Source organism: Aquarana catesbeiana, linkage group LG03 (genome assembly GCF_042186555.1).
Source record: "Aquarana catesbeiana isolate 2022-GZ linkage group LG03, ASM4218655v1, whole genome shotgun sequence".
NCBI classification, from domain to species: Eukaryota; Metazoa; Chordata; class Amphibia; order Anura; family Ranidae; genus Aquarana; species Aquarana catesbeiana.
The window spans coordinates 578,478,823-578,502,978 of record NC_133326.1 but is presented as its reverse complement, the minus strand read 5'-3'; the positions used below and the strand labels follow the sequence as shown (position 1 = coordinate 578,502,978).

General features: G+C 42.5%; 1 protein-coding gene across 3 annotated transcripts in view; it reads right to left on the bottom strand.

Annotated features, from left to right (window-relative positions):
- The window catches only part of TTLL1 (TTL family tubulin polyglutamylase complex subunit L1), an 82,290-nt gene that overhangs the window by 4,402 nt on the left and 53,732 nt on the right, over positions 1–24,156 (bottom strand). For all 3 annotated transcript variants that reach the window (XM_073621961.1, XM_073621959.1, XM_073621960.1), the window contains exons 8-9: positions 6,377–6,463; positions 3,127–3,290 (exon numbers count right to left, since the gene is read on the bottom strand). In XM_073621961.1, coding sequence (XP_073478062.1) covers positions 3,127–3,290; positions 6,377–6,463 — 251 coding nt within the window. The remainder of the gene's footprint in view (positions 1–3,126; positions 3,291–6,376; positions 6,464–24,156) is intronic.

Here is a 24,156-nt window from a genome sequence, read left to right as displayed (position 1 = left end):
AACAAAATCCGTTGTCGGAAATTCCGATCGTGTGTACACAAATCCGACGCACAAAGTGCCACGCATGCTCAGAATAAATTAAGAGACGAAAGCTATTGGCTACTGCCCCGTTTATAGTCCCGACGTACGTGTTTTACGTCACCGCGTTCAGAACAACCGGATTTTCCGACAACTTTGTGTGACCGTGTGTATGCAAGACAAGTTTGAGCCAACATCCGTCGGAAAAAATCCATGGATTTTGTTGTTGGAATGTCCGATCAATGTCCGACCGTGTGTACAGGGCATTATGGTTAGAAAGGGATTCCACTTTAATGTCTGGCCTCTAGGTTTAATGCTGCCTCTGCCAGCTGTAGTATATTTTTAAGTGTATAAACTGATATCACTTTTCATTAATTCATAAAATAAATCTTTAAACAATAGCTAAACCAAAAATAAAAATGTAGTATTTTGCTAGTCCTTAGATGTGGTGGTTGCATTCATTTTCTTTTTTTTTTCTTTTTAGGTTAAGAACACTTTCAGCAAGTACAGAAAATATCTGTTGATCTTGGTAGGGAGGCAGTGTCCTTGTTACTTCCTGTGAACTGAACAGAGAACACAAATATTCTTATCTACCCATCCCCTATGTAATGGAGATGAACAAAGGCAGACAAGTTTGATGCCCAGCCTGGGTGACAACCATGACTTCCCGTAATACAGTGGAGAAAAGGAGTGTAGATATGAAGGGACAGCAATGTGCTACTCCCAGGATCAAGAATAAAGGCCTGAAAATGAAAACGAATGCAGCCAACATATCTAAGGACTTGTAAGCTGCAATATATTATATGTTGTGGTTTGGGGTTTATGTTAGTTTTACCAGATAACATTTAATGCAGCATCAAATAAGGGGCATATTTAGAGCAGAGATCAGATCCCGCTATCCGCTGTACACCGCAGTGTTTATGCCACACCATGCCTACATTCTACATGTCATTCATAAAATACAGGCCATAGATTGTAACCCATGGTGTTCCACATCATTTTCTGCATATTGCTACAGAATGAACTTTGTGATTGGAGGGGAGGTTGGTGACATGACCCATCAGAGCTCTAATCTTCCCAGCTTTTTTTCACTCTGTTCATAAAATAAAATATGGAATAAATGGTGTTCTGCTTGCTTCAGAGTCCCAAAGCAAGCAGAACAAAATGTTCTGCTTTATAATGTTTCAGAGATGTCTAAGTAGTGGTTTAGCCACAGTTAGGTCTACTGCATTGCACATTTATAAATTAAAGCCTAGTTCCTACATCTGCGAATTAAGGAGGGATGGGGGTGTCCCCCCTCTGAGTCATATAGGTCTATTTTTAGCACAACAGCTGTAAAGCAGAACTTCTATGCAGTGTAGCAGCAGCTGGCTGAAAGTGACAGTTGTAAAATAGTCATATTCAGCATTTATTATTTACCTGATTAAAAAGAACATAAAGAATGGCTTTTTAATACTCAACATAAACAGAATTTACCCAAAGTAAAATAACAGCCCTGCACGCTTGCCCTACTGACTTTAATTACAGTTACAGAACCCCTGAAATAATTGAACCTGGAAAAACTGCAGCTCACTCGATCCAACCAGTCATGTGACCAGCTGCCTAGGGGGCCTGAAAGTGAGGGTCAGAGCTGTGATCCTCTTCTCCAGCTGAGGTTACATTTTGGGTCTTCTTTGTTGTTTACAGAAAAAGAAAATGTTTGTCTCTTATCAGATACCTTAAATTCTCAAACTTTTGAGTGTCATGAGGCTTCCTGACCCCCCATGAATAAAGCTGAACACAGACAAGCACCTCCTAGCAGAGTTTTCACATAAAGTGATTGTAAACTATCATCTTGTAAAACAACCCATTCAATTTAAAATAGAAAAGAAATGCAAAACATTTTTGTATATATATTTTTTAAAAAATTATAAATCCCTTTTTTCAATCAGTGATCAAATTCCCTCTGTTCTCAGCTGCATAAGAGCTGGGGGGGGGGGGGGGGGGGGTGTGAAGCAGCAGCACAGTGAGCTTCACAGTGAATGGCTGTGCAGTGGGGGGGGGGGGGTGTCAGGACAAGTCTGATCATTGGAGGAGAGTATGCAGAGTTCTAAGCATAGCTAGAGAACTGACCATGGTGTTCTCTCCTACTTAGTGTGGTCAGTTAAAAAAAACAATGAAGAGATGGATAGCAAAGCAAGGGGACTACCAGAAACACCAAGAATTTCACATAAAGGAAGCAATACAAAGAGAACAAGATACTTTCTCATACATGTACATGGTACAGCAGACACAGATCAGGATTATGAAGTTTTGGGGTAACAAATGCTTTAAAGTGGTTGTAAACATTCATATGTACCCAGTGAAGTGAACAGCCTCAGATGATACACAGAGATGAAACAAATCCTCCTACATAAGTTTTACTTGTATATCTGCTGTCTTCCCCTTTCTACACCCTTTGAAAAGTGCAGATTGTGTTAAAAATATTTCTTTCTCTTTCAGAAATACATAGGTGTGGCTGGGGAGACTGGACTTACACTGTGTGAGAGCAGATTGGAGGATAGGGGCACACCCCCCTATACATTGGCAGAGTAATGAAGGAACATGTAGAGCTGTATTCTGAACAGACAAGCTCCCTGCTTATCTCCCTCTAAGCACCCTCCCTGACACAAATTTTGAGCTCATGTTATCTCATGTGTTGGAGAACTTGTCAGAAGTGACTCATGCTGATAACAGAGGAATGAAGCACCAGAGAGAAGTGACACTTAGAGCTTTGGCGAGAGACAAGTAAACACTACAGATATATGTGCTTAGCTCAAATTTCAGGAATGGGGTTTACAACCACTTTAACTCTGAACCACTCTAAACTGAATGCAGGCTACAACATCTGATGGCATGGACCCTGCCACCTTCTTTCTTTGCAATGCTACTTCCACAGGTGCTCCTGCTTAGGACAGATCCATAACAAGTGTGGGTATGCACTGAAGCTTTGAGAACTTGTGCATATAGAATTGAACAGAACAGTGGTGAACCCTATGAAAGGGTTAAGGGCATTATGTGTATGGGGCAACATTGCATTTGCCCATTCAGGGGCAGTAATTCCCCCACAGTATGACTATAACAACTTACAAAACTTCATAGCTTCCAAGAGCCTCTTTGGGGGGCACTTTATTCCACTTGAATTCTGGGATCTCCCCGTTCGGAACAACTATATTAAGAGTGTCGTTGATGAGATTGTACTTCAAAATGCGGTCATTGGCTGTACTGGACGTGAGAGATGGAGAGGCGTTGACCTGTTTAATGCAGAAAGAACACAAAAAGCTCACCAAAAACTCTCAACAGCTTTGTGGGTTTTTAGGTAAAGAAATTTCTACATATTAACTTTGTGTGTATAATTAAAAGGAAAGGAAAGTGACACACAGCATGCAATAATAAAAGAAAGGCATTTAACTGGCTATGTAAAGCCAAAACTATTTTTGGGTTTTAGATGGAGTAGGGATGGGTTAGAAACTCTGCCAAGTTTTTATTGCTGTCTGTGTGCCCGTTAGGTAGATTGAACCCTCTACTTATTCTAATGACAACTGTCACCTAAACATAAAGTGATGGGAAAGCTAACATTTTAGAGTTGACACCATGTGACCAGTGGTATACTTCAATCCTCCGTTGAGGAATTTGGTAAATATGATGTATAACTATAACAGTTGGCCCCCGTTGGGCTATTGCACTTTTTTTTTATATTTTGTAAAAGAGATTTGTTTATGGATGCATTTGTACTATCTGAACCTGTAAACTACTTTCTATCAAAACAAATAAAAAAACAATTTTGTAAAAAGAGTTGTCACCAGAGCAAGAGGTGTGGGTGTGGGGTAAACCTGCCAGGTGTGGGGTAAACCTGTGTGGGGACACTAGCCACTTTGCAGAGGTTTCCGCTTACCTTCTACATCTTTCGAACAGGAAAAGGAAGGGGATTCTTGCCAACAAAACAGCAGCAGCCAAAAATAAACTGACAGGGGTTTTAAAATAGAACTGATGCCTTCCATTAAAAAAATATTCTGCAGCACATAGCTGTCAATACATCTACACTTAGGCCTCCTGCAATGTCCCACAGATACTTGTTAATCCTGCCAGTAAAGTCCACCTAATGCCACTTCTTGTGATGGGGTGACAATGATGCTGCCCTGACCCTGAATTTAGAGTAGAGTTGTCACTCTCATGTAGGAGGTGCCTGCTTACATTACAGTGGGAAGGGAATATATAACAGGGGGCGTGACTATCAGCACTGTGACTCTGGATTCACAATCATGTAGCTTGTCAGTCAGCAGCTGGCTACACCTAGTCCCACCTACTGCTTTTTGAATTCCCAGAACTGCCTCTGTTGCCTAAATCCTCCAACTGTGAGCTGCAGTGTCTGGGAGGGGGAGCATGTGAGACACAAATGAAGGACGATTTGGCTCAGTCAGGGAAGGTGAAGGAAGTTTTTTGTTTACTTTATGAGGTTTGTGCATCACTAAGGCTTGGTTCACACTGAGACGGCTTCAAAAGTTGCCCGACTTTGCAGCCGCCCCGCACAGCACAACTTTAGCGCAGCTTGCAAACGACTTCTTTAATAAAAGTCAATGCAAGCCGCTCTGAAGTCACCCCCTAGTAGAGCAGGAACCTTTTTGTGAGTCACTCTGATTAGAACGGTTCCTTTGCACTGAATGGAGCGCGACTTGTCAGGCGACTAAGTCACTTGACAAGTCACCCCAGTGTGAACCGAGCCTTAGGGGTTCATGTATTAAAAATTTGCCTTGTGGATGTCTTCAAGTATAACTAAAAAAGGTAAAAAGTTTTTTGTTTTTTTTTTTGGAAAGAGGGGAGATGGATTAGAACATGTCAGCTTTTATTACTCTCTGTGTCCCCATTAGGAAGAGTCATCCTATTTGTCCTGTTTACAATTTCATTGGAAGTGAAAGTAAAAGAAAAACCCAAATTTTGAGTTGTCCTCAGAAAAGTAATAGAGGGGAAATATTCCAATGGGGACACTAGTTCTGGTGACCTCCCTTAAAAATTCCCTTAATTTGCAGGGATTTCCTCTCACTTCCTGTTTGGCTATGGGGCAGGAAGTGAAGGGAAATCTCCCCAATTGGTCAAATATAAAAAAAGATGGCAAAAATAAACCTTACAGGAGATATAACCCTTCCTTACTCTATTCAAAAATGAAAAAAAAAAAGTGTTGCCTATAGTTCTACTTTAAGCATTTTTTAGGCTTTTTTTTTGTTTTTTTGATTGAGTTATTTCAGAAAAATACCACATTATGGCAACAAGATGGAGCTGACGGTCATAGGAGATAATTATATTACAAACCAGATAGTGACCTTTTCTTGTGCATTTGCACAGCAACGTTTTTATACACAGACCCTATAGTAATTGGATTTGGGACTTGTTTAGACTGTTATGCCCCGTACACATGGTCGGATTTTCCAATGGAATGGTGTGTGGGCTCCATCGGACATTTTCCATCGGATTTTCCGACACACAAAGTTGGAGATCAGGAGATAAAATTTTCCGACAACAAAATCCGTTGTCGGAAATTCCGATCGTGTGTACACAAATCCGACGGACAAAGTGCCACGCATGCTCAGAATAAATAAAGAGATGAAAGCTATTGGCCACTGCCCCGTTTATAGTCCCGACGTACGTGTTTTACGTCACCGCGTTTAGAACGATCGGATTTTCCGACAACTTTGTGTGACCGTGTGTATGCAAGACAAGTTTGAGCCAACATCCGTCGGAAAAAATCCTAGGATTTTGTTGTCGGAATGTCCGAACAAAGTCCGACCGTGTGTACGGGGCATTATACAGAAGCCCTTAAATGTACTTTATTCCTTGTTGCATATATTGGGGGGGCGGCAAACAAGACATCACCGCCCCGAGCCCACCCTTTTTTGAAGCCTATTAGAACCTCTGGCGATCAGCTTAGATCACTCGGTACTCAGTCTTAGAGCCGGCGGGGGGGACAGATGCAGCATCGGACCGATACTGCATCCACCTAAGCAAGTATGATTTTAAAAAAAGCAAAAAATAAATAAATAAAAACATACTTCTCTTTTAAGTCACATAAAAGAGCTTGGTGGTAGCAATTGTTTTATTCAAGGCCAAAATTTTTTTTTTATTAAAGGTTCAGTTTACAAAGCAGAAACTGTGGATTCGGAGACATGGAATCCACAGAGATTTGAAAATTACAGTCACGTGTCTAAAATAAAAACTCTAAATCTTTGTGAATTAAGCCTTATGTGATTTTTTATTGGTCTGTGCCAATATTAATGATAGGGCTATGCTAACTCCCATTTAATGACCTGCAAAGGTCTCAAACACACAAAATATAAAACTCACTCACCTCGATTAACCACGGCTTTAATCTGTCATCTATTATGATGTCATATCCATAACACTCAAAGCAATGCTTGTCATTATTCATCACCGGCTGGAGAAAATAAATGACAACTTTAATGGATGCAGAACAGGAAAAACAGCAAAGCAAATGATAAAAAATATATACCAAAGCGAACAAATACTTTTGTGAAATCTAATAAGAGTTTTATTTAATGAAGGCAAAATAATGAACCATATTTAAAGCCCAAATCAACTGTCAGTTAAAGCCCTCGTTCACGCTGATGCGGGTTAGAAATCGTGCAAGTTCAGCTGAACTTGCACAATTTGAAATCGACAATGCAGTCCGACTTCGGGGGCGATTTGACAGACATCTGAGCGGGTTCATGCACAGATGTCTACTCAAATCGCCCCCTAAGTCTTCAAAAGTAGTACAGGAACTACTTTTGGGAATCGGTGTGGCGTCGCACCGATTCAAACAGTGCCATTGACGGCAATAGCTGCCGATTTGGCATGCGATTTGACATGTCAAATCGCATGCAAAATCAGCCCAATATGAACGTGGGCAAAATCAGCTAAATACATTCCGAGTACATTAAAGTGGATGTAAACCCTCACATATACCCAGTGAATTGAACAGCCTCAGATGATACACAGAGATGAAACAAATCTCCCTACATAAGTTTTACATATATATATCTGCTGTCTTCAGCTTTATATATTCTTTAGAAAGTCCTCATCCTGTTAGAATTTCTTCTTCCTGTTCCAGCAGTGGGAGTGGAGTCTAGGCATACACTGTGTGACAGCTGATTGGAGGAAAGGCACCCCCCCTCCACATAGGCAGAGGAATGAAGAAACTTGCAGAGCTGCGCTGTGAATAGACCAGCTCTCTGCTAATCTATTTATAGCATCCACCCCGACACAAATTTCCAACTGCTTTTATCTCCTGTGTCGGAGAACTTGCCAGAAGTTATCATGCTGATAACAGAGGAACAGAGCAGCAGAAAGACATAGGGCTTAGGGCTTTGGAGAGAGATAAACAAACATTACAGATATACAGTGGGGAGGGAAAGTATTTAGACCCCCTTAAATTTTTCACTCTTTTGTTATATTGCAGCCATTTGCTAAAATCATTTCAGTTCATTTTTTTCCTCATTAATGTACACACAGCACCCCATATTGACAGAAAAACACAGAATTGTTGACATTTTTGCAGATTTTTAAAAAAGAAAAACTGAAATTTCACATGGTCCTAAGTATTCAGACCCTTTGCTCAGTATTTATTAGAAGCACCCTTTTGATCTAATACAGACTTGAGTCTTATTGGGAAAGATGCAACAAGTTTTTCACACCTGGATTTGGGGATCCTCTGCCATTCCTCCTTGCAGATCCTCTCCAGTTCTGTCAGGTTGGATGGTAAACGTTGGTGGACAGCCATTTTTAGGTCTTTCCAGAGATGCTCAATTGGGTTTAAGTCAGGGCTCTGGCTGGCCCATTCAAGAACAGTCACGGAGTTGTTGTGAAGCCACTCCTTTGTTGTTTTAGCTTTGTGCTTAGGGTCATTGTCTTGTTGGAAGGTAAACCTTCGGCCCAGTCTGAGGTCCTGAGCACTCTGGAGAAGGTTTTCGTCCAGGATATCCCTGTACTTGGCCGCATTCATCTTTTCCTCGATTGCAATCGTCCTGTCCCTGCAGCTGAAAAACACCCCCACAGCATGATGCTGCCACCACCATGCTTCACTGTTGGGACTGTATTGGACAGGTGATGAGCAGTGCCTGGTTTTCTCCACACATACCGCTTAGAATTAAGGCCAAAAAGTTCTATCTTGGTCTCATCAGACCAAAGAATCTTACTTCTCACCATCTTGGAGTCTAGGTGTTTTTTAGCAAACTCCATGCGGGCTTTCATGTGTCTTGCACTAAGGAGAGGCTTCCATCGGGCCACTCTGCCACAAAGCCCCGACTGGTGGAGGGCTGCAGTGATGGTTGACTTTCTACAACTTTCTCCCATCTCCCGACTGCATCTCTGGAGCTCAGCCACAGTGATCTTTGGGTTCTTCTTTACCTCTCTCACCAAGGCTCTTCTCCCCCGATAGCTCAGTTTGGCCGGACGGCCAGCTCTAGGAAGGGTTCTGTTCGTCCCAAACGTCTTCCATTTATGGATTATGGAGGCCACTGTGCTCTTAGGAACCTTAAGTGCAGCAGAAATTTTTTTGTAACCTTGGCCAGATCTATGCCTTGCCACAATTCTGTCTCTGAGCTTTTCAGGCTGTTCCTTTGACCTCATGATTCTCATTTGCTCTGACATGCACTGTGAGCTGTAAGGTCTTATATAGACAGGTGTGTGGCTTTCCTAATCAAATCCAATCAGTATAATCAAACACAGCTGGACTCAAATGAAGGTGTAGAACCATCTCAAGGATCAGAAGAAATGGACAGCACCTGAGTGAAATATATGAGTGTCACAGCAAAGGGTCTGAATACTTAGGACCATGTGATATTTCAGTTTTTCTTTTTCAATAAATCTGCAAAAATGTCAACAATTCTGTGTTTTTCTGTCAATATGGGGTGCTGTGTGTACATTAATGAGGAAAAAAAATGAACTTAAATGATTTTAGCAAATGGCTGCAATATAACAAAGAGTGAAAAATTTAAGGAGGTCTGGATACTTTCCGTCCCCACTGTATGTGCCTAGGTCAAATTTCGTGAATCGGGTTTAAATCCACTGTAAAATGAAAGTTGTGCAAAGATTGTTTACTGTAGAAAGAAGCTACAGCCATAGTAGAAAAGCTGATTCTTGCCAGCATGCTGCATTGAAGGACCTTTGCTTTCTATGTGGAAGCAGTGGTCTATCTACAGAGATCTGACACATCCCTGCTAAACAACAGCTAGAACTCTCCAGTCAGCAGGAAAAATAAGCTGATTGCATAGCTATGGGTCTGATTCAGTAGGTGGGGTGTTGGACCTATGCAGAGAGACCACTGCTTTTATAAAAAAAGTAAGGATGCTGACAGGGGACAGATTTTTCTACTCAGGCTGTGGCTGTTTTCTAAAGAAAACAAACTAAGGCTGTATGCACACAAAACAGCCGTCCTTTCCAACTGCGGTAGGGGGCAGTGTGGTGTGAGATTCAGCGCATCACACAGCTCCTTTTTTTTTTTTTTAAACGGAACTTTATTTGAAGTGCACAAAAGTACACTTCATTCATGTCACTATACAGCACACTGTGATAAAATGCAGCATGTCTGCATTTTACTGCAGCACAGCTCCGGGCTGCGTTGCATTGTGAATGGGACACACAGAAAGCAATTATTTTTTGTGTCCCTGAAGTAGCTAGCGTTGTTTAATGGTGCAGTAAAATGCCAGTCACTCTGGTAATCTAAACCAGCTAGAATAAAATTAGAACAGCTACAACGCCCAAAAGAAGCTGGTGGACTGGCATTGCCCAATCCCTGGCTTTATTACTTAGCCTCAAAGTTACAGCACATAGCGAGGGTAGTGCACCCCCTGCAAGAGCTGCAATTGAACTCATTAGACTCTTCTGCTAAACTACTTAGTTCTACAACGGGGTCAGGTGTGGCGAATGGTCTGGAAGCCCTGCACTTTAACGAATCTAATAAACTTTTCCCTACCTATGTTCTTATGCAAAAGGTTTGGAATAAGGTTAGGATGATGCAGAGTGTACAGGGATTTACTATATACAGCCCCATCTGGGATAACAACTACTTTCTGGAAATAGAGAAACTGCACTACGGCACAAAATGGAAACAATTTGGCATTTCTCACCTGGTCATAAATTGAAAAGAAAACTCCTAGTGTAGTATATCATCCAAATGTTGTTAAAAGTGAATAGAGAAGGAACACCCGTGATGATAGCAGAACATAAGAGATCCATTTGTTGTTTGTAATAATAATAGCACTTCAGAATGGTTCAGCATGCATATTAATTGTAATTGCACCTTAGATTGTCTCAGTATGCACAACGATTTTATTTAGGGTTTTATTTTTAACGGGTATTATATATATTGATTTTTTACACCAAGGATTAAATACTTTGGTTGAATTTAGTTTAATGTAAGACCACACTGTATAAGTACTTTTGGTTTAGTTTTATTGGGTATTACACATTGATACACATTTGCCAGCAGTAGAACAGCGCCATATCTACTTTGTTTTTTTATTATGTGACATTGCTCCACTTAGTGGTAGTAATTGGTAGAGGCAGCAGTTCTATTAACCCACTCCAACTCTTTATCCAGTACCTAGTCCTTTGCATGGATATTTTTCCTTTTTCTCTTATGGAGAAGCCCAAAGCTCCATTTGTATTGGAAACAGGTCTTAGACACTCTTAATAGGGTTTTCCAAATTATGATCCCTGCTGACCCTAATGCTGGCCATACACTATACGAAAAATCGGCCGAAAAATCGTTCGTATGTACACTTCGTTCGTTTTTCGGCAAGTTAGTGGGTACAAATCGATAATCGTTTGTGACGTTTTTGTGGAAAAAAAACGAATGGCATGTTTGGAAAATTTCTGCCGAACGTACGATAAATTGCAAGGTTAATGTGTTTCCCGTCCGAACTGCCTGCACTAGGTATATGTAAAAAAACGAACACAAAATTATTTATTCATGTCCACTGAACAGATTATTGGACATTATATGATGGCACGATCGTTTGCGGTCACGGTCGAACGTTCGTTTTTCGAAAATGGGTTCGGCCGATTTTCTGTATAGTGTATGGCCAGCATTAGCACTGCCTGATGGGTATTCTAGAAATACTCCCGAAAGAGGATATCCCTAAACAGGCTATAGCTATAGCTCTCTTCCAGGCCCGAAAAATGATACTGAGACACTGGAAATCCATGGAGCACCCCACGCTGCAGGAATAGATTACCCAAATGCAGGTCACTATTCGATTACAGAAGCTAATTTGTCAAAATAGGGGCAAAAGCAGTAAATTTGATAAATTGTGGGCCCCATGGTTAGATATCCCTGGTCTAGCCCCAGTAGATCTGGTGTATGACCTGTTCTAGCGTTTGTTAACACTTTTACCCTGCCTCTCTGAATACCTGGACGATTGATTGTACAGTTGTACTTCATGTTGATGGATAAGGTTTTATTTGATTGCATGGGTGGGCGAGTTGTCAATCTGCAGAATGTTTTGTATACTGTACTGAATTTATACATGTTGAAATCTACAGATCTAGTGTACTTGCTTTGCTCTGGACCATTTATGTACAATTTCTTACTATGCTCAATAAATACTTATTGTTTGAAAAAAAAAATGCTGGTCACCGCATTATGTGTATATTCATCCTATGATCTCACATGAAAATGACAGCGCACAGTACTGAGATTTAGGCTAATCAACATTCTTCGAGATCTGGTCAGAAACAGGTTGTTGTCACTCCCTACACTATGAAAGTCAGGGAAAGGTGAGTATATTATCTAACTATTTTACACCCAGAGATCCTTTTCACTCTATTGTGCAGCATTTAGGAAGGGGAATATGTATCAAATCAACCTCTTGACCTCCAGAAGGTTTTACCCCATTCATGACCAGGCCATTTTTTGCTATGCAGTGCTGCTTTACTTTAACTATTGAGTGCACGGTCATGCAACACTATGCCCAAATTAAATTTTTATAATTTTTTCACACACAGAGCTTTCTTTTGGTGGTGTTTGATCACCACTGGATTTTAAATTTTAATTATATTAAACGGAAAAAAAAAAAAAAAAATAAACAATATTTTGTACATTCTGTTGTGAAACATATCCAATAAAATCAAATATCCTAAAAAATTTAGGCCAAAATGTATTCTGCTACATGTCGCAAGTGTTAGCAGTGATTGGGGTTGATCCTGCTAACACTGAGGACCGTGCCTGAACTGCATAGAGTATACAGAATGGATAAAATCCCCTGTCAGGTTTTTTTTTTTATTTTGGATATGTGTCATTAGGCAGATTCCCTTTTCACTTCCTGCCATGCAGATGTAATAGGAAGTTGCCAGAATAGGTGTCCCCAGTGAAAGATTTCTGCCACCTCCTGTTTCAGTGAAAGCTGTCAAATTTTAGATTTCGCACCTTTCAGGAGGGCCACTTCTCTACATCCCTGTGGAAGAACAGCAGTAATTTTGAGGCCGGGTTCACACTATTGTCAATTGGATGCGAAATCTCCGCATCTAATTCGCAACAACAGGAGATTGTGACCGGCTCTCTATGGAGCCGGTTCACATATCTCCGATGCGGCTCCAGTGCGAGTTTGCACATGAGCCCTGTGTGTCTTTTGGTCCATTTCAGGTCCGAATTCAGCCCAAAATTCGGACTGAAATCGGAACGGAAACAGTGAACGGGGACGCACTGGACCCCTGCTGGGAGCCGCTCCGGCATTAGGTGTGAACCGAGCCTTAGATAATTAAACAAGATCTAGAATAGAACATTCCATCTAAAGCCCTTCTGAGAGTTTTATAACCTTGTCCACTCTGTAGAGAACTTCTAAAGTCAAATCTGTGTCCTGCAGAGCAGTTTCCATGTGTTGAGTGCAATGTGATCCCCGGTATTATTCCGCAGAGACTATAAACCACATCACATGGAGCTGTGACTCAGCCTGAACATCAGAACGATAAGCAACGTTGGTCTCACATGTTGAGGCATAACATCAGTGGCCATTCATTAACTTCTCACCGCCCAGACATCACTGTGAGATAAAACTGTGCTTATGGAGAGCAGAACTTCAGGTAGATAGTAAAAGATTATCATTGAATCCATCTATGTAGATATTAATGCTTACATTTATTGTTATATACTGCTAGTATGAGTATCTGGCTTTATATTAGCTTCCTGTAATCCCCTGCAGAACAGGCCACATAAGGGAGAGCCAGTACTGAGCCAATCAGACTCGCCTGCAATAAATAGTGCTGTCAACCCATCGGTTTGCTGGCAGGAGAAGAGAAGATTGAGTAAAGTGATGACCTTGTTCTTTATTTCCAAATAGCACGTTGGTTGGGTAGGGCGGGGGCAGGCTATTGACAAAGCTTTACTTTTAGTGTATCTAAACTACAAATCAGAAATGTAATACATTGCAGCCTAACAGTCCTTAGGCATGGTGGCTGCAGTAGTTTTCTTTTTGCAGACATTTCCCCTTTTTTATTACCTGCTGATCCTGTGAACATGCATCCTGTCTTTGGGGGGTCTACATTCATTCCTCCACTGTATCTATAGAGGGAGCCATGATTGCCACCCAGGCTAGACTTAAAACATGTCAGCTTTTTTTCTCTTTATTACATGGGGAATGGGGAGAGGAGTAGTTTACAGGCAGACGATAACATTGTTTGTGTTTTCATTTCTGCTGCCAAGTATTAAGCTGGGGGGGGGGTGGGGGGTGGAAGAGGGAACCACTGACTGTTTTGTCAGGAAGTGCCTGGTTGATAGCTGATTAAGAAATACCAAAGAAGGCTTTTGAAATTGAATTGCAGGGTATCTACAGCCTAACAATGAGCTTGATAGGTGCAAAGAAAATCTGTTAATTGTTCAGAAAACCATGTGGTCTCAGAATGTTTTTTTTAGCTCTCCCAGTTCTTATCTAAGACTACAGGTCAATTATAAAGAACCTATGCGTTGGAGATGAGGATAGTGTGAGGGATCCAGTAGTTTAGCAAAAGACAACTGGGCAGAGCTGATACCACAAAAATGGTGTGCGTTGTCAGCCCATCATAAGAAATTAAAAGCTTCTGTAGAGATGTACTACGTATGTTACTTTATTTTTCACTGACATGCATTTTAACATACCAAAGCTTATATAACACATTAGTGATTGGGTTTACATCCTTCATTTAATGAGAAAGTCTTACTGTAAAAGCCCTGGGTCTTTCTCCTTGCTGCTCAAGAACTACAAGCCCTTCCATGACTTTGCTGCATTAGTTAGCACTTGTAGTTCCTCAGCAGGTTATACATCGCAGTCATTAGATGAGAGGTTGTTCTAGTTGCCTCTCCTCTGGTTTCTGGCAGAGCTCCGGCAGACAAGGGATTGTGGTTAACACACCAGACAGGGGCTAGCCTTTCTAGCCAGCGCTGGCTCCCTGGGACTTAGGGAAAGTTTAATTTTCCATCCACAACTTGAGAAAGGATAATTAACCCTGTGGGCTCTGATCAAAGGCAGCAGAATGAAAGTAAACACTCAGTTGTTTTTTTTTTTTAATCTTCTTGACCAAATTGAAGAAAGCCAGCAAGGTCTCATTGCAGTTTTTTAAGACGTGTAGCCACAGGGATATCTCTTGCATACTTTATTTATCACTATAGGAAGGATGGTAAAAGGTAAAGTGACAGATTGGTAGGTAGGACCCCCTCCCCTGTTGTACTTACCCTTTGCCACACTTGCCATCTGAGCCCTTGTTAAATACTCAGCCCCTCGTGGTATGGATTATGTAACCACCTCCTAGGATGAAATTCTTAGGCCCAAGCGCACTATCATGTTACGCATATAGCAGTTTATCTACCAAAGAAAATTATGCATGACTCCCAGTGGCGGCTGGTTTTATATATATATATATATATATATATACCCACAGACAAATGTAAAACATTTGATGACAATCAATCAAATTAAAATTGGGCACACCTGTGTACATCAGACTCAGGCATCATTGACTGATCAGGTAATCAACACTGAAAGTCAATCGCCCATTTAGGCCGGGTTCACACTGGTATGATACAACAGTCGTACGACTATGGATTCGACTTTGCCCTGCGACTTCAGGTCTGACTTCAATGAACAGGATCCAACTTTGATCCTGACAATGCCAGGTTCTTTGAGTCTGGTATGGATTCAAGGGGAACCCCCATGGCAAAATAAAAAAAACGGCGTGGGGTCCCCCCAAGATGCATACCAGACCCTTATCTGATCATGCAGCCTGGCAGGTCAGGAAGGGGGGGGGGACTGGGAACAAGCGAGTGCCCCCCTCCCTCCTGGACCATACCAGGCCACATGCCCTCAACATGGGGGGTGTGCTTTAGGGTGGGGGGGCTCTTCGCACCTTGTCCCCATGCTGATGGGGACAAGGGCCTCTTCTCAACAACCCTGGGCGGTGGTTGTCGGGGGTCTGCGGGCAGGGGGGCTTATCGAAATCTGGAAGCCCCCTTTAACAAGGGGCCCACAGCTCTAGGCCCCCCCACCCTATGTGAATGAGTAAGGAGTACAGTATAACCCTACTGATTCACCCAAAAGGGTGTCAAAAATAAATAGAAACAGTGTACAGGTTTTTGACATAGTCCTTTATTAAAGCAGCTCCAAAGTGTCTTCTCCCTCTGGTCTTCTCTCTCCTCCAATGGGGTCTTCTCCCCACTCCAGTTCTTCTCCCTCTGCTCTATTCTTCCACTGTCTTCTTCCTCTGGTTCTTCTGCTGCCCCTGGTTCTTTTTCAGATGCTAGCTCTCGCAGTTATGCGAGCGCCGCTCTCTGCAGGTTCTTTTATAGACAAAGGGCGTGGCCATCCGGTGATGTCACCCGGAGACACCATCCCTTGTGATATCACTGCCCAGGACATAATGGGGCGGTTACGCCACAAGGGGGGTGGGTCTCTGGATCATATCACCGGATGGATACTCCCTGCGTCTATAAAAGAACCATAAGAAAGCGGAGCTCGTATAACTGCGAGAGCTAGCGTCAGAAGACATCAGAGGAAGAAGAACCAGAGGCAGCAGAGTAACCAGCTGAAGAAGACAGCGGAGGGTGAAGAACCGAAGAGGGGAGAAGAACTGGAGAGTGGAGAAGAACGGAGGAAGAAGATACATTGGAGCTGCTTTAATAAAAGGACAAAAACCTGTGCACTGTTTTTATTTATTTCTGACACCTTTTTGGGTGAATAAGTAGGGGTACAATATACCCCTTACTCATTCACATAGGGTTCCAGATTTCTATAAGCCGCAAAGACCTAACAACCGCTGTCCAGGGGTTGTCGGGAAGAGGCCCTTGTCCCATCAGCATGGAGACAAGGTTCTTTGGGGTGGGGGGTGCGGAGCACCCCACTCCCCCCAAGTTGAGGGCATGTGGCCTGGTATCAGTGGCGGCCCGTGCACTGTGGGTGCACGGGCGCCGCCCCTCCTTTCATGTGCCCGACGCCTTTCAGGATGCCGGACGCATGGATTCCTATGGCAAGAGCGGGAGGGGGTGGTACTTTTTGACGCACCTGATTAAAGCCAGAGGCTCTAATAGGCTTCAAAATAGGGTGGGCTTGGGGCGCAGAAAGTGCGCCCTGATACCACCCAATTGTGTGACGATAGCTAATTAATTTTCGCTATTTTCACTCTAACCTTCTTCCCCGCCAATCAGGAGGCAGGGCATCAGGCTTGTTTCCTGATTGGCCAAAGCGCCAGGCCACCCTATTGGATGCCTGGTGCTTAGGAAGAGGAGCGGAGGAGACCCGCGCTGGAGCGGAGGTCGCCACAGCTCTGGTGCATGGAGAGGAGCTGCTGCCTTGTGGTAAGTGTCAGGGGGGTCTGTCAGCGGGGGGGTTTGGGGGTGCTGCCAGAGCCACGCGGGGGGTTGGGGGTGCTGCAAGCACTGCGAGCCCCGCGAGTGGGTAGGGGGGTCGGTGGGCACAAGTGGCTGCATATGATGGGCACAAGTGGCTGCATATACTGGGCAAAAGTGGCTGCATATGATGGGCAAAGTGCCTGCATATGATGGGCACAAGTGGCTGCATTTGAGGGGCACAGTGGCTGTGTTTGATGGGCACAAGTGGCTGCATATGATGGGCACAAGTGGCTGCATTTGATGGGCACAGTGGCTGCAATTGATGGGCACAGTGGCTGCAATTGATGGGCACACTGAGGCTGCAATTGATGGGGGGGGGTTTCAGTATTTTTCAGTTTGTTTGCGCCCCCCAAAAATTTTGAGCACCAGCTGCCACTGCCTGGTATGGTCCAAGAGAGGTGGGGGGCGCTCGCTCCTTCCACCCCACCCCCTTTCCTGACCTGCTGGGCTGCGTGCTCTAGTAAGGGTTTGGTTTGGATTTGGGGGGGGGGGGGTGACAGCATGCCGTTTTTTGATTTTTTTGGTGTGAGGGTTCCTCTTAAAATCGGTATGGTCTTAGGGGGGGGTCCCCACACATTTTTATTTTGGTGTGGGGTTCCCCTTCAAAATCCTCAAAGCACAAGTCGCATGCCAAAGTCAAATCAGTTAAGATTATGATCCGACTTTAGACTGACTTAGAACGCTAGAACATATGGACTGGACTACAAAGGTACAGAAACGAATACACTGAAATTGGAGAACTAAAAGTGTGCACATAAACGGACTGAGCTTACTACACAAAATGTCATTGAAAGAACATAAACAAGCTCATCCTCTGAAAGGAGACCTAAAAGCGGTCAAGTAAACCACTGCAACTACATATAGAAAAGGTACAAAACTGAAAAGAGGATATATTACTTATACAGCATATATCATATATTAAACATGGGCACATGTCACTCATGTGCGGGTGGGTGTCCATGCTGCCCACATATTAGGAGAGGAGGGGTGATTCACTCCACCACCACTAATGAAGAATATAAGATCTTGTAGTTTATTAACTGTAATACGTCTCAATAATCACCTCTATAATATACATAAGAACCATTTCACTGATGTTGCAAAACACTGGAATGAATGCCATAATAAGGATGTTACAAGTTTATGTATACAAGGGGTCGAAAAGGTGGGACTCCCTAAAAGAGGTGGGGATAGTTTTAGGATGCTTTATAGAAAAAAGAAAAAAAAAAAAAGAAAAAAAAAAAGGTCTTTTGGATTTTTAATCTAACACTAGAAAGCCTTTGGACCTCAATTTTTAATGGGATGTCATCCATTTCTATGAGTGACGTGCCCATGTTTGATATAAGATATATGGTGTATAAGTAATATATCCTCTTTTCAGTTTTGTAACTTTTCTCTCTCTCTCTCTCTCTCTCTATATAATATATATATATATATATATATATATAGTTGCAGTGGTTTTACTTGAACCCTTTTAGGTCTTCTTTCAGAGGATGAGTTCCTTTATGTTCTTTCAATGACATTTTGTGTAGTAAGCTCAGTCCATTTATGTGCACACTTTTAGTTTTTGTGTATTTGTTTCTGTTTCATATATTTACACTTTTCAATGTATTATCTTTATTAGTTGTACCTTTAACACATTCTTTGTGTTTTTTTTGTCAGATTATGCTCATAAGTTATGCGGATTTGGTTTTCTGGTCTAGTGCACACACACACACACACACACACACAGGTTTTGAACTTGGGGAAACTGTGGAGCGATAGCAATAATGTTGGTTAATGTAAATGCATCATGTTATGGTCTATGATAATATAAACTGTTTCTCCCATGTTGGTTGACCGCGTGCGCGTGTGTGTGTGTGTAGGTTTGACACACAATGGGGTTGATTTACTAAAAACTAAAGAAATGACACTTTGCTACAATGTAAAGTAGTGAGTGTACAGCTTGTATAACAGTGTAAATTTGCTGTCCCCTCAAAATAACTCAACACACATCCATTAATGTCTAAACCGCTGGCAACAAAAGTGAGTACACCCAGGGCCGGCCCTACAATGGGACCCAGTGGGCAAAATTGAGCATTGATGTCGGAGATGGGCGCGACCCAGCAGCTATCAAACACCAGCCAATGGGATGGGGTCTGGGCTACACTAGACTACACGTGTGTATGTGTATATGTATATGTGTGTATATGTATATATATATATATATATATATATATATATATATATATATGTACATACAATATATATATATATATATACATATATATATATACATACATACACACACACACATATACACACACGTGTAGTCTAATACTCCAGCTATGATTAACCACCAGCCCCGGAAGAATTTACTCCCTTAATGACCAGAGCATTTTTTGCGATACGGCACTGTGTCACTTTAACGGATAACTGTGCGGTCATGCGACATTGCACCCAAACAGAAATTTACATCCTTTTTTTCCCACAAATAGAGCTTTCTTTTGGTGGTATTTGATCACCTCTGTGGTTTTAATTTTTTGCACTATAAACAAAAAAGTGTGACAATTTTGAAAAAAAAAAAAAAAAAAACAACAATATTTTTTACTTTTTGCTATAATAAATATTCCCAAAATAACGAAGAATTTCTTCCTCAATTAAGGCCGATATTCTACATAAGTTTGGTAAAAAAAAAAAAAACAAAAAAAAAACGTAATAAGCGTATATTGATTGGTTTACGCAAAAGTTATAGAGTCTACAAAATAGGGGATAGATTTATGACATTTGTATTATTAATTTTTTTTTATTGGTAATGGCGGCGACATTGCGGCGGAGAGATCGTACACTTGACACTATTTTGGGACCATTGACATTTATACAGCGATCAGAGCTAAAAAGAGCCACTGATTACTGTATAAATGTCACTGGCAGAGAAGGGGTTAACACTAGGGGGCGATCAAGGGGTTAAATGTGTTCTCTCACTGTGTTCTAACTGTAGGGGGGATGGGCTCACTAGAACATGCCAGAGATCACTGCTCCCAATGACAGGGAGCAGTAGATCTCTGTCATATCACTAGACAGAACAGGGAAATGCCTTGTTTACATCTCCCTTTCTGCCTCTCCGTGTCATGATCGCAGGCTACTGGTGGACATCGAGTCTGCGATGCCGGAGGGACGTACAGGTACTCCATTTGTGCAGCCGTGCAATTCTGCTGATGTACATCATTGTGTAGCAGTCGGCATGCGGTTAAGCACTGGTTCTAGGTGTGAAATGCATTAGCCGCGTTCTGTTGTTTCACCACCGCTTGCAGTATGATTTATTGCTTTTATTACAAATAATAAAAGGTGATGGCATCAGAGTGCGCCCATCCAGCTTAATTTCTACAAGTGTTTTGAAGCTTCAGGCATTTTCGTTTATCCAATAGAAAGCACCAGGGGGAGGAGAGAGAGAGGAGATTAGGGAGAGCTGCCGTTTGAGCAGAAAACGAGTGACAAAACTCTTCATAAAATGCTCAAGTCAGGCATTTCCATTGAAATCTATGGGGCCAAAAACGCCTGTTATCTGCCAAAAAGAAGCGTATGTACTTTTTTGAGTACCGTATTTTCCGGACTATAAGGCGCACCGGATTATAAGGCACACTAGCAATGATCGGCTGTTAATGGGGATATTTCCATATATAAGGCGCACCGGACTATAAGACGCATTTAATGAAACAAAACTCTGATGCGGTACCGTAAGTCAAATTTTATTCAACTCTTTAGCAATAACCATAAAATGGTCTATAACAATAACTCTTAACACTGTTCAGTTAAATACAAAACCAGACACTAACTTTTTCACTTTATTCTTCAATAACTCTTAACACTGTTCAGTTACCGGTGAATACCGTACAAAACCAGACACTCACTTTTTCACTTTATTCTTCTCCCGCAAATCCATCAAATTCTTCATCTTCAGTGTCTGAGTTTAACAATTGGGCGATTTCGGCATCAAGCACGCCCGTATCCCTCTCATCATTCTCATCAGTATCCGAGTCAGGCTCGTTGCTGTCATCGGTACCGGTACTTAGCTGTTCAGTGATAATTCCGGACTTCTTGAAAGCTCGGATTACACTGGTGACTGATACCTTCGTCCAGGCATCCATGATCCACTGGCAGATAGTGGCGTAACTCGCCCGGCGTTGCCTCCCTGTGTTGGTGAATGTGTGTTCGCCTTCTGTCATCCAATGCTCCCACGCAGCTCGCAATTTAACTTTAAATGACCTGTTGACACCTATATCTAGTGGCTGCAGTTCTTTGGTTAATCCACCCGGAATGATGGCAAGCACCGAATTAGTTTTCTTCACTTGGGCTTTGACAGTATCTGTCAGATGGGCGCGCATGGAGTCACAGACCAATAGGGATGGAGATTTGTGGAAAAAGCCACCCGGTCTCTTGACGTAAACCTCTCTCAGCCACTCACTCATCTTCTCCTCGTCCATCCAGCCCTTCGGGTTAGCCTTGATGATGATGCCAACCGGGAACCTTTCTTTTGGCAGAGTCTTCCTCTTGAAAATGATCATGGGTGGTAGTTTCTGGCCATTAGCCTGGCAACCGAGAACTACAGTGAAGGATGACTTCTCGTTTCCTGTAGTGCGTATAGATACCGTACTGGTCCCTGTTCTCTCGACAGTACGGTTTACAGGGATATCAAAGGTAAGGGGGACCTCGTCCATGTTGGTGATGTGCTCTGGCCGGATCTTCTGTTCATTGATCTTGTTCTTGCAGTAGGTACGAAAAATGGCCAGCTTTTCTTCGTAATCCTTTGGCAGTTGCTGTGACATAGTGGTTCTTGTGCGGATAGAGAGATTCCGCCTTTTCATGAAACGGAAGCACCAAGAGGGATCTCCTCGAAAGCCGTTGATCTCCATGTCGCGTGCGATCGCTGTTGCTTTGAGTCGAATAGAGACAGTAGAGACACTTCTACCTGCGGTTCTCTGTTCAATAACCCACTGTTCAATTTTGTCCTCCAACTGTGGCCATCTTGCTTTGTTTCCTCGGAAACTCAGTTTGGTCTTCTTTACCTGGCGCAGGGCATCTTCTTGCTTCCTCCACTTCCGTACCATTGATTCATTAATGTTGAATTCTCTCGCAGCTACTCTATTTCCATGCTCTACTGCATGACTGATAGCCTTCAGTTTGAAATCCGCATCATAAGCATGTCTCTTAACAGGAGCCATTTTTGGGGCAGCTAGTACAGTATAGAAAATGAACGAATATATGTGCACACCTCATGACTACGATGGCTGTAATGCCCAATCCAAGAAGTGCAGCTTCGTAGGATTACCAAAGCTAGGAAGCTGCACTGCTTGGATTGGGCATTACGGCCATCGTAGTCAGGAGGCGTGCACATATATTCGTTCATTTTCTATACTGTACTAGCTGCCCCAAAAATGGCTCCTGTTAAGAGACATGCTTATGATACGGATTTCAAACTCATCGCTATCAGTCACGCAGTAGAACAACCTGGGAGAGGTTTACGGTACGTCGGTTTACGGTAAGAGACCGGTGGCTTTTTCCACAAATCTCCATCCTTATTGATCTGTGACTCCATGCGCGCCCATCTGACAGATACTGTCAAAACCCAAGTGAAAAAAACTAATACGGTGCTTGCCATCATTCCGGGTGCACTAACCAAAGAACTCCAGCGATGTCAACAGGTCATATATAAGGCGCACCGCATTATAAGGCGCACGGTCGATTTGTGAGAAAATTTAGGGCTTTTAAGTGCGCCTTATAGTCCGAAAAATACGGTAACAGGTGTTTTGCTTCAGGCAACAGAATCCTCATATGTGAACAATAAATTGGAAAGGGTTTGAGGAAAAATTGTTAGGGACTTTCAGGAAGCCATGGTCTGGTAAGATCATGTGTTTCCATCCCTAGGGACTTAAGGTGATACCATGGCCTGGTAAGGTCATGAATATCCATCCCATTAGCATTTGAAGAAAAAAGTATATGTACATATATAGAAAGGGTGGGACTTTGTGTGAAGCACATGGCAGCAAGAGGATATAATGGGTGAACATAAAGGAATTTTATTGAACACTGTATTAAACATACATATTCCAGGTAGCATTGATAAATAACATATATAAAGTGCTTAGACCATTTAGCACAGTTCATGGTACATGTCATGATGATAACAATAGTATGCAACAGGCAAAGTAATGACAATAAAATGGTAATAAAATAGTAATCTCTCATGGTATAGGTATATAAAATTCCCAGGTTCACCTCAAAACATTGATATATAACAATGGTTCAAAAGGATATGGACTGCAAGACCTATGGCCTCACAAAACCTGTGGGGGTACAAAATACATAATGGCTTGAGATTCTTGGTAAGATGAGTGGAGACACGGCAACCAGTAGCTCTGCTCGTTTAGTGGCTTAACTGCCACTCGTCAGGAGCAAGCACGTGTAATTTCTATAAAGTTATTGAGAGAGTAAAAAAGCAATAAAAATTATAAATACAAAGACAAGGGTAGGGGTAGGGTGTAAAACCTCCATAACCAAGGCTTACTTACTAAGGTTGGGCAGGCTGATGGCGCAAATGGCAAGGCCCTGCAGGCAGTCCGGAAAGTAACTCCATATCGGAAGCTGAGGTGGGAAGCCCAGCGGATCTGGGAGGTGGCGATACCCAGGGTAGGCACGGAAGTCGAGGACATTCTAGGAGTGAAGGGATATGTGAGAGCAAGGGAGGTGAAAAGGGGGGGAGGGAAAGGGGAAGAGAAAAGGGAAAGAAAGGACGGAAAGGGGGGGAGGGGGGAGAAGGACAATAGAAGGGGGGGAAGAGGGGGGAAAAGGAGGTAAAAGGGGAAGGAAAGGGAAGGGGAGGGGAGAGGGGGGGAGAAGGGGAAAGAAAAGAAAGGAAGAAAGGGGTAAGGAAGGGAAAAGGAAAAAAAGGGGGGGGGGGGGGAATATGTGAACAGCGGTTATTGAAATCAATGGGATTTGGCTTGTTCAGCGTTTTAGAGCTACAAGCAGAAAATCGCTCAGGTGTGGATGGGGCCCTATGGTAGACGGTAGGGATGGGTCGAACACCCCCCGGTTGGGTTCGAACCAGAACATGCGAACAAGAAAAAAATCTGTGCAAACACGCGAACCCTATTAAAGTCTATGGGACACGAACATGAAAAATCAAAAGTGTTATAATAATAGTAAAAAAAGTATTCATTTTAAAGGCTTATATACAAGTTATTGCCTTAAAAAGTGTTTGGGGACATGTATCAATG